Source organism: Orcinus orca, chromosome 14, assembly GCF_937001465.1.
Source record: "Orcinus orca chromosome 14, mOrcOrc1.1, whole genome shotgun sequence".
In the NCBI taxonomy this organism is placed as follows: Eukaryota; Metazoa; Chordata; class Mammalia; order Artiodactyla; family Delphinidae; genus Orcinus; species Orcinus orca.
The window spans coordinates 21,373,926-21,385,966 of record NC_064572.1 but is presented as its reverse complement, the minus strand read 5'-3'; the positions used below and the strand labels follow the sequence as shown (position 1 = coordinate 21,385,966).

General features: G+C 35.0%; 1 protein-coding gene across 1 annotated transcript in view; it reads left to right on the top strand.

Annotated features, from left to right (window-relative positions):
- The window catches only part of RTKN2 (rhotekin 2), an 81,108-nt gene that overhangs the window by 41,566 nt on the left and 27,501 nt on the right, over nucleotides 1-12,041 (top strand). Inside the window, exon 7 of the mRNA XM_012536785.3 lies at nucleotides 5,721-5,815. Within this exon, the coding sequence (XP_012392239.2) occupies nucleotides 5,721-5,815 (95 nt within the window). The remainder of the gene's footprint in view (nucleotides 1-5,720; nucleotides 5,816-12,041) is intronic.

Here is a 12,041-nt window from a genome sequence, read left to right as displayed (position 1 = left end):
CTTTGTAATAGGGACTGACATATTTGTCTTGAAGTGTTCATTCTCCTCTTCAGATTTGTCATTCTATTTGGTTTATTTCGTGAATCCAAACACCAATTTTCCTTATCAACATTTCCCATGAAACTTGCATGCCATTTGCTTATTTATACCATTAAAGCTGATCAAAAGATAGGGTAAAGCCTTTTATAACATTTCACCAAATTATATTCTTCTAATACCAGCATTCTTTTGAGCTTCTGGTGTGAATGCCAAGTATACTAGGTTAAACTCATAGCCCAGAACTACTCTTACCTGATACTTCCTTAAGTGACCACTTCAGCACCCTGATAGGAGTTTGAGAATAGCATTAGTAATCAGAATGCATAAGAGGATCAATTTTTATTTCTTTAATAGTGATCTAGTTCAATGAGAAGATTCCTAATATAGCTTTTAATTTTTAACCAAAATGGGCAAACTATATCTTCTCTAATTATATGGCATGTGCCCAAATATAGCTGTTCTTCCTAACAAAAGAGTGCATTTTTTTCAGACTACCGTTTAAGATAGTCATTTATTTTTTCATAACATTTTTGGAACCCCCGCTCCATCAAATGTTACAACAATTGGCCTATTTGCTTTTTTAAAAAAATGTAGCTGATTAAACTTTTGGGAACTCAGTATTAGGGTTGGCTAAAAAGAATGAGAGTAATGTTTTAGTAAGAAAACGTTATCCTGACAAGAATGTTTTAAAACTGAGATCATTGTTGATTTTGGAAGCATTGGCATTGTAATTAGTCATGGTTTAAAAATGAAGTAACTTGAAATATCATCATAAAGTATTGTTTGATCTGAAAGAAGACAGTGAACATTTTTGGTAATTTTTAGCATGCTCCCTGGTGTGATTCATTTACTCATTTTATTTGTGGAATTTAGCTTACTGAAATTCCTGTAGCTAGATTTTCCCAGTGTTTCTAATAGCTGAATTAACTATTTTATGCTCCTTGAGAACCATTTAGTACATTATTCTTCATTGTATAAATTGTAATTTTAAAGAATTGTGAAAACTAGTAAAATTGAGAGTGATTATTTACTGGACAAAAATGTGTATTAAAAAAAAATAAGCCCCAATACTACATTTTAAATTAGATTGAAGTTACAAAACAAATATCCTTGGGCAGAATAAGTGGATTATTTATGTTTTGAGGAACAGTGGTGTTAATGGTTTGGTAGTGTGAAAGATAATGCAGTGTTCAAAAATAACTAAGGAATTACCTGTTGGGTATAATTTTGTTTATTCATTCATTTAATCATCTTAGAAATTATAATTCAGCAGTTACGTCACATGGTACTTTGGATTTAAACGTTAGTAAGTCATGTTTCCTGCACTCAAAATTCTTAAGGAAGTATGAAGGTAGTAAGTAAAGTATAGTGGGATTCTGTTTCCAGTGTACCACTTGCTAGTTATAGGCAAGTCAATTACATTCTCTGAACTTCAGTTTCATCATTTGAAAATATGGACCAAAATATCTGCCCTGCCTACCTTAAGGAGCTATTGTGAACTCTTAAAGATATTGCCTGTTAAAGTGCCTTAAACTGCACATAGGTAGATGTAGTATTACAAAGCTTTGCATGTCTCTGATTTTTGGGGGAGGTTTTCATCCTACTACCACTTCACAAATCCTACGGCATTTATTATTTCATTACAAAAGTAATATAAACTTGAGAAATAGAATCTAGAAGAGAAAAAAATGTATTCATAGTTCACCCTAAATCAAATACTTTTTATAATTTTGAACTGATATTTTTCCTCCAGGTTTTAAAATTCCTAGCCTTGGGTATATTCATAATTATTCTACACATTCATATACATGCATGTATATACATACACACATTTTCTTCTTGAGTTATTACAGAGTCTTCACATGATCATTTTAATGACCACTATCAACTGTCTCTCTCATAGCTTATTCTTAGGGGAGGTTATCAATAATGTTTTTTGTATTGTTATTTTAAGATGTGTAATTCATTGGAAATAGAGGCAAATGTATTACATGTTTACCTTAAAGTAGTTGAGGAAAAGGTGTCTTAGTTACAATTACTTTTTAAGGCCTGAGAAAAAAATTAAACATATACTTGGGTCATCACATAATTTTAGCCTCTTTTGTCACACAGGTTGTCACCTCTCCAGCGCACTCAGTGCAAATGAGCTTTATTAAAAGCTATATTAACTACTTCCTGTGCGCACTAAAAGCAGTATTTCGTACTGCACTGTGTATGGAAATGATGCTATTCCTGAAGTGACGCATACTCTAATGTTTTTAGTGGTCAGCGAGAATAAATTACATCACTCCTAAAAATAAAACGCAAAGTATCTTCATTCTCTTTCTCTCCCAGTCTCTGCCTCTCACTATTTCAGGTATTTTTCTTGTTGGATTTAAAATACATATAGACTGTCCATCTAATACTTTGACCTCTAAGTTTGATGACCTCTTTGCCTCCAGTGATCTTGTTCTCATGCCTATTTTAGCCATCCACCCCACAATTGTACCCTAGGTCTTATCTGGTCTCTGTAGTAGTGTCCCACACTATCTCCCACCTCCCACGTTTCCAGCTTTCTCCTTTCAGTACTCTGACTCCAACTTAGCTCAAGTTCTATGATTTACCATTTTGTTCCTTCCTAGCATTTCTCTCCTTTTGTCATACTTACCTTGGAAAAAATTCAACCTTGGTTAAATCCTGCCTTTAGCTCTTCTGCACCTGCACTCATGAGGAATAGATGAGGAACCTGGAGAAAACAGTCATGCTGACTGGTCTCACTTTAGAGGGATCACTAACCTTAAGTGAGTTCCAGTATGTGCAGTCCTACTAAGTGTCCGTAGCCCTCTACTTTACCTCTCGTCAGAGTATTTCACATTGTGTCACTCTCTCTTATGAAACCTCCAATACCCACTCCTCTCCACTCCTTATTCAGAGCTGATGACTTCATTTCCTATATCATTGATGCTGCTGAAGTAATCAGAAGAGAACTTGCATATCCTCCATCAACCAAATCTATCAGCCTACCTGCATCTGTATATTTATTTGCTGCTTTCCTTCCTTGTAACTGCCTTTGCTCCATCTGAGGCCACCTACCTGTACACTAGATCCCATCTTCACAAGTACACAGAAGTAGGCTCCTGCACATGTCCCCCACTTCTACTACATCTTCAGTGTTTTTTTTCCTGCATCATTTCCAAAAACATACAAACATGCTGAAATACCTCACATTTCCTCTGCCCCATTTAACAGCTATCCTTTACAGAAAAGTTTTTTATATTCTCTGTCTCCACTTTTTGTCCTCCCATTCTCTCTTGAACCATTTCAGTCAAGTTTCATCCATCGTTCAGAAACTGCTCTTGTCAAGGTCAGCAGTTATCTACATGTTGCCAAATACCATGGTCATTTATCATTATTCCTTCTCCTGGACCTTTCAGCATTATTCAACACAACTGATCACTGTCCTGAAACACTTTTTGAACTTGGCTTCCAGGATACCACTTTCGGGGTGTCTCTTCTGCCTCAGTGGCAGTCCCTTGCCTGTCTCCTTTGTTCATTGCTCTTCAACTTAATCTGAAATGATGGAGTACTTGTGTCCCAATATTCAGTTCGCACATTTTATTTAACTAACTTTCATTGAATTTCATCTATATACTGTTAACTCCCAAATTTAATTTCTTGAATAGTTTTTCCTCTCCTAACTGCAGATTCATATATCCACCTGCCTACCCTACAACCCATTCTCAAACTTAATCTGTTCAAAACTAAATTCTTACTTCCCATATCCATTCTCTCAGTCAGCCTCCTTGCAGTTAATGACAATTCGCTTTTTCTGGTTGCTCAGGCCAAAAGCCTTGGAGTTGTCCTTGACTCTGTCCTTTCTTTTACATCCCATGACCACATTGGGTCAACTTTAAGACTATATCAGGAATCTTAGCACTTCTCACTACCCCATCAACTACCACCCTGTTCCAGGCCTGCATCAGCTCTGGACTGGTGAGGTGCAGTAACTTTCTAGTTGGCATTACCATTTTCAATCTTGGCCTCTGTGGTCTGTTCTCAACATGGCAGCCAGAGAGATCATTTAAAAATACAAGTCATATCATAGCATATGCCTCTGCTCCAAATCTACCACTTGCTTCCCATCTCACTCAGAATAAAATCCAGGGTCCTTATCATGCTCTACAGCCATGCCCTACTGCAGTGCAGAGTGTCTGCCCCTTCTTACCTTTTAGACATCTTGTCTCACTCTCCCTCACTGTACTCCAGCCACACGGCCGTCTTGTTGTTTGTCAGATACACGCAGCATCACTTATCCACTTACTGTCAGTAATCTGTTCCTGAAAATAACATGTTTTGCACTAAAATGCTGATAGGGAGTCTATTTACCATTATTGTAAGTAGGAACAATTGTAATGTAGTTGCATAAAACCTATGTTATCAGTTGACAAATTATCATGTTGAGATCATGTTTAACACATTGTGCCCTGATCACCAAACAACTCATATGATTGTTAATAGGCAGTTTTGTGTGTAGTAATATTTACTCTTCATTCTAATTGCTGTTCTCAATTGCTCCTATTCTTTCTCCACGGTTTTTTAAAATACTTCCTCCACTTTGGGGGGGGCACTTTTATGTAACAGTAGGGAAAAATAAGAGCTAATTATGGAAGGCACTACAGAAATGTGTTCAGGATAAGTGAAAATAGCAGAGAATGGCCCACACTGAGAATGAGGCTAGTGCCTCTTAGCTCTAGAAACAGTGGAGATTTGTTGGTACTTAGTGGACTTTCCCAGTAATCTACACAGGAGTCTGAATTATACCAATCGTATTCAGAATGTAACTTAAAATTCTACTCGTGCATTGTTTTGTTAAAATTTTTTTGTTGAGTTTTGGAGAAAGAAACATAAATTTTCCTGTGTAAACACTGACGAGAAACATTGGCTGGTGAGAGATACCTCTGGTCTATATTGGTTGTATATTAAAAACCAAGATATATCAAACCAATAAATCAAATGCTTTAAGCCTTAAACTTATGCAGTAATGTATGGCAATTACTTCTCAATAAAACTGAAAAAAATACCCAAAACCAAGAGGCATTCTCCCAGGGAACAACATTCCGTGCGGTATGCCATTGTTTATTAAAGAAGTGCGTGCATGCATTGCATTCTTGCTACATGTATATATATATTTTTGTGATAGAGATTTTATTACATATTTAGTAAGAGACAAAGAAGGTTTATGAAACATATCACCTGGCCCAATTAATAAAAATTCTCATCAGACTTTATATGGTAATTCTATTTTTAATTTTTTGAAGAATGACCACACTGTTTTCCATAGTGGTTGTACCATTTTATGCTTCCATCAGCAGTGCACAATGGTTCCAGTTTGACCACATCCTGGCCAACACTCGTTGCTTTGTTTCTTTTTATTTATTTATTTTAATAATGGCCATTCTAATGGGTGTGAAGTGGTTTCTCATTATGGTTTTGATTTGTGTTTTCCTAAGGATTAATGATCTTGAGTATCTTTTCATGTTTTTATTGGCCATTTGTATATTTTCTTTGGAGAAATGTCTGTTTAAGACCTTTGCCCGTTTTTTAATCGGGTTGTTTATTTTGTTGTTGTTGAACATCTAAATATTTTATGTAGTGGAAAATATACTAAAATACTTAAAACATGTCTTTTTTCTCACTATTAGTGGTGCAAAGTACAGTTTGCTAGCTCATACTACCCTGAGCTTGGAAAGTGCTGAGAATAGCTTCAAGACCCATAATCTGTCTATTAATGGGGATGGTAAGTACAGTCTATATTTTACTTATTATACATGTTATGTCAATATATGTGTGGTGACAGTAATAATTTTTAATTTTAATATGTTCCCCTGAAGTGATTATTGGCTTAAATAATGTAGTCACGAGTAACTCTGTGGATTCTTGAAAATACGTCTGTCCCTTTTCCCCAAAAGCAGAAAGTTTATTTTTCTCTTTCTACTGTTTGCTAGAGATTTGTCTGTGAGGCTTGCTTGGTGAGAACAGAAAGGTTTTGCATATTCTGAATCCTTGTCTTTGACTTGAAATTGGTGACTTTACCACTCTTCTAGTTGTCAAAGATGTATCTTATTTTTAAATTTGAAATTGAGGAAGCCAGTAAAAGCATGAAGAGCCATCTATCTTTACAACAAAAGGTATAAGGAAGGTAGTATATAATTTTATATATTATACTTCAAAAAATGAAAAAGAATAAGTAACCCAAATCATATTTCCAAACTACTTTACCAACACTACTCTATATTTTTCATCATAGGTAAAAATAATCTTGGAGCGTGGACAGTGCTCCTGCTGTTTTACAAATCTTCTAATCACTTACCTCCCTTCTTCACCTTGCTATATATTTCTTTTTAATAAACTATAACTACAAATTATCATCTAGAGAAAAAGGTTTAAGATTAATTTAGCCCTACCTTCCCATATATCCCCTGCTTGCTACCAACAGAAGGTAGGCATGAGTGGTTCTGTGGATCACTCATTACGTCAGTATATGTTATGTCAATATATGTGTAAACACTGACAAAAGCATTGGCTAGTGAGATATCTCTGGTCTATGATGGTTGTATATTAAAAACCAAGATAAATCAAACCAGTATTTTACATTCAGTATCAAATGGTTTATAACCCATATTATATGATATTAAGTATTTGAGTTTAAATCTACCATCATATTCTGTGTTTTCTGTTTGTCTTACTTATTCCATGGTGGTTTTCTCTTTCTTGCGTCTTTAAGGATTGATAGTTTTATCATTTCAGTTTTTCCTTGTTCTAATTAAAGTTATAATTCTTTTTCTCATCTTTTAGACATTACCTCTAGAAATTTTATTAATCATACTTAAGTCTAAAATTAAAAGATAATTTTACCTTTTTCTCAGATCCTGCAAGGACTTTAGAATGAACTCCATTTCTTTGACCTATGTGCTGTTGTTATACATTATAATTCTGTTTGGTTTTTAAATTTCACAAGATGTTTTATACACTTAATATTTATTTAGATTTGCCTGCATGTTTCCATGTACTGCTTGTGTCTTATACCTTACATCTGGTGTTATTTTCCTGCTGCTTGAAGTGTAATCCTTAGAATTTATTTTAGTTTGTTCTGCTAATATCATACTTCTTAGTTCTTTGTGTATGTCTGAAGATGACTTTATTTAGCTTCATTCTTGAAAGATATTTTTTACATGATGTAGAAACTTTAATATTTTACTTTGTGAATATTAAAGATATAATTCCAGTACCTTCTGGCATCTCGTACTGGCTGTCAAAAATCATTTGTCAGTGTGTTGCTTCTGTGAAGGTAACTTTTAATTTTCTCTTTGTCTTTGGTTTTCTGAAGCTTCACCGTGCTATAGGTGTAGAATTTAATTTTATTTATGCTGCTTTTGGACATCCTTGATCTTCTTTAAATTGATGGATGTCTTTCATTATTTCTGGACAAAATCTTACTTGTCTATTCAGGCAGCCTCTGATCCATTCTATTGCCTTTCTCCATGTAGCATTCCTAGTAAACCTATGTTAGTCTTTCTGACTGTATCCTCTATGTTTAGTACCCTTTATGATGTATTCCTCATCTTTTTGTCTGTCTTTGCTGCTTTTCTGGATTTTTAATGCACTATCTTCTGTTTCCTTTATTCTCTTTGCAGCTCTGTCTGATCTGCTGATAAATCTGTATACCAAGTTCTTCATTTCACTTATTGTACTTCTTATTTCTAGAAGTTCTGTTTGACTTTTTCAAATCTGCTATGCCACTTTTCACTTTTTATTCTCTGCATATATTGTTAATATTATCTTTTAAGTTTTTATTAAAAGAGTAGGCATAGCTGTTTTATAGTCTATGGCTAATGATTCAGATATATAAAGTCCTTCTTGATCAGTTTCTCTCTCCTTTTTTTTTTTTTAACTGTTTCTCAGTCATGATGTCTCAATTCCTTGCACATCTAGTTATCTTCATGTGCTTGTCATTGTAATTGAAAGTCTACATAGAGGAATAAATTAATGCTCGGTGTCTCTTTTTGCATCTCGCAGGCACCTGGTGAGACTATCATTCTGGCCTCACTTTATCCAAAGACCATGTCTGAGTTTCTCTGCATCCCTTCATCCCTACCTCCAGGCAGTGGGAATCCTGGGCAGTTAGGTTGGTTTACTCATGGTTCACCACTACCCTGTTGGTGATTCCTTTGGGATATCAGTTTAATATGAGGAGAATCGTCCCATTAATCTGCCTACATTGTTCAGGTCCTAGACTGTGATTTCTGTTCTGCTTCCCTCATCTTGCAGGATCATTAAGTCATAAATTGAGATTTTCTGGGATTGGCAAATGCTCTCAGGACAGACACAGCTTCTGTGCTCATTTAACTCACTGGTTCTCATTTATCAGATTTGTACTGGAAGTTTATTATAGTTTTGTTACCTCTTTCTTGCTCTGGGGAAAAGTTTTAAAATATATTTGGTTCAGCACTTTTAGTAGTTTTCAGTGGGAAGATTGGTCTGAACAATCTAATCAAGCCTTCTATCACCCAAAACTTGAAGTTTGCAATAGTATTAGCATTGTCAATTTTATCAGAAAACTTGGCAAATTAAGTTTGTTTAATTCCATTTGTGTTAGTTCTCTAGAATTACCAATATTATCACCATATGTTGAGTGCCTATTATGTGCCAGACATTGTTCATTGAAATATTATTCAGCCTTGAAAAAGGAAATTCTGCAATATGTGACAACATGAATAATCCTTGAGGACACTATGCTAACTGAAACAATCAGTCACAGAGGGACAAATACTACCTGATTCCACTTATATGAGGTATCTAAAATAGACAAACTATTAGAAGCAGAGTCGAATGGCAAGGGGCTAGGAGAAGGAGAAAGGAGGAGCTGCTAATAAACAGATCTAAAGCTTCAGTTATACAAGATGAATAAGTTCTAGAGATCTGCTGTACAACATTATAACATTTGTTAACTCTACTGTATTGTACACTAAAAATCTGTTAAGAGAGTACATCTCCTATTACATGTTCATACCACAATAAAATATAAATAAATAAATGAACACTGTTAAAGCAGTTTTTATTCTTAGTCTCTGTGAGACGTAGTTATAAGGGAGCATCACAGTGAAGTGATTAATAGTGGAGACTAGAGCCATCAGCCTTAGATTCGTATTCTAGTTCTAGCACTGGCTAGCTGTGTGCTTTCACAAGTTCCTCATTTTGTTATCATTTATATTTTACAAATGAGTAAAATACAGCTTAGAGAATGTAACATGCCAGATTATGTAGCTAGCCAGTGGTCGAGCCAAACTTCAAGTAATCTAGGAAAGGCTATGCTCTTTCTGCTATGCATTCCGGTTAGGCATGATTACTGATAAAGCACCTAAAGGCCCAAAATACTATCTATGTGTGAATAATGGAATTGGTGATGAAAGGTCCCATTCTTTCAACCAAGTCACCTGAAAGGTTGTGGAAGGGAACAAAATTCACAAAGAAATCATCGATTTTAGCAGTGTCACGTCTTCAGTGTTCTATAAGATATTACTAGATTCTCCTTTAATAAAATGCTCCTGAGCAAATAAGCATGGGAACTATGTGGTATACTTCTTTCTTTGAGAAACACAATAAAGACTAGCATGTTAAAGACTGTGAAAAGACCTGTGCTTACAGCAATAATACCCAACACCTGTTGACATTGGAACTTGTAGATTCCACAGAAAAAAATTTCAAGAACACTAACCTATATGCCTAACCCTTTTGATGTTATAGGTATATCTCTAGAAATGTGTGTAAATTAAAATCTTGTAAATCAATTATATTTTGAAAAAAAAAGAAAGCTTGTAATTAAAAAGAAACAAAATTTTATACAGAAAAAAGCCACCCTCGGATTTATTCATTAATAAATCTATGTTTAATAGGGTTTCCTAAATAAATTTATGTCAGTGTCTACCAAATACTATAAAATAAAGAGGAAATACAAGATTTTTGAAATTTATAACTCAACTTTATTACTTGTGCTAGTTTAAGGAAAAAGCTAAAATGATATCTTAAGGCTTATATTTGTCATCAAGAAATTTTTATACTTGTTACAAAACAATGAAACCACATTGTAAAGATAGACTCACATGGAACTGAGATGTTATCGATTCTTTCTCTTGCCTGTGTTTTGTTTTTGTTGTTGCTGTTGTTTTTAAACTCCATTTTGCTCCCCATCTGAAACTACAGATGAATTGGATAAAATCTTTAAGTAATGAAAAGTCAAACTGCTCTTTCACTTCCTGTTTCATTTCATCTTGTCCTAATACCACCTTTGGTTAGAAAAGAAGAATTAAGTATTTTGATTAATGTGTTGCACAAGGGCAGAAAGACAGCATTGAGAAATGGAAAGGATATGGTTTGGGGAGTGAGAGTGCCCTGGATATGAAATTATGAGAAGCATCTTTTACATGCCAGACACAGTGATAAATGTCATGCACACATTATCTTATGTGATTTCACAGCAACCCTAGTACTTAATAGGTAGTATTTTAAGAATGAGAAATTGATACTCGGGCAAGTTAAGTGAATAGCCTAGATGCTGTATTTCTTGTCAGAAGTAGGGAGAAAAAGCTGTGACTGTGCTTTATTCCACAGTGGTCATGAGCTGTAGAGAAACCTATGTAGGAAGTAAGAGGTGATTGCAGTGTATGTGGCATGTGATCTGTAGAGCAAAGAATTTTACATCCAGTATATCTTTTCAAGGTCTGCAGTGAGGAAGGAATTATTCTTCTTGGTGTGCCATGAAATCTGAACTTCTTTTACTAGAGAAGCACACTGTTACATGTAGTATTTAGGTTCCAGATACATTATTGATTGTGACTGGTCTGAAAAACTAATCATTTATGATTCTGTTTCTTTAGGAGGTGGATCCTAACTTAAAAACAAGCCATTCATAAATCTGGGTTTGCTATGTAAAGAAATTCGCTTTTGGGGCTTCCCTCGTGGCGCAGTGGTTGAGAGTCTGCCTGCCGATGCGGGGGACGTGGGTTTGTGCCCCGGTCCAGGAGGATCCCACATCCCGTGGAGCGGCTGGGCCCGTGAGCCATGGCTGCTGAGCCTGTGTGTCTGGAGCCTGTGCTCCACAACGGGAGAGGCCACAACAGTGAGAGGCCTGCGTACCGCAAAAATAAATAAATAAATAAATAAATAAATTCCCTTTCAAACTTTAAACTCATAAATCACAAGGGTGATTTCAATTGTATTACGTAGATGCATGCTTTTATAGAATTTTTATTTCATTTCCTGCCTATTTTACGAAAGGAGATTCTCATTTATGTATTTATGTCTGCATTTTTAAATCATTGACTTTATTGTATTTATACACTTATTTCTCTCAGATCAAACCGTTTGTTTCTAAAAGACAGCAGCTTTAACAAAGAGTTGAATAGTCCCAGACAATTTGTGGTATGCTATTCTTTAGTAGAATGTTGAGCAGGTAAATTGTTAAAAAACTGTTTTTGTGTTAACTTTGTGCTCTTCATTTATGCTGGTCTTTTTCATTTAACTGATGTGTCAAGCCTTGGCTACACTGCCTCTATATATTAAATAATTGTATTTTTACAAAAAATGTTTTATTTTCCGGACTTACTAAGACCTTTTGGTCAATGATAGTAACAGCCAATGGTTAGTCATTTAATAGGCAGTTACCAACATGGGTGCAGTGAAAACTTTACAGATATTTTTTATGTGGTCCAGTGTGAACATAGGACCGTATGTTGCATTTTTATTTATACCCCAATACGCAGAATAAATTATGCAGTGCTTTCCTTCCATACAGTTATAAAGGTTGTATACCTGCCTGCACACTACATTAAAGGACTATCTTAATGTTTTTTGAAAGAACTTTTTTAAACAATTGCAGACTTACAGAACAGTTAAAAGTTGAATATCAAGATTTTTTCCCCCCCAAAATATATGAGAACAAGTTGCTTACCTGATGCTTCATTACT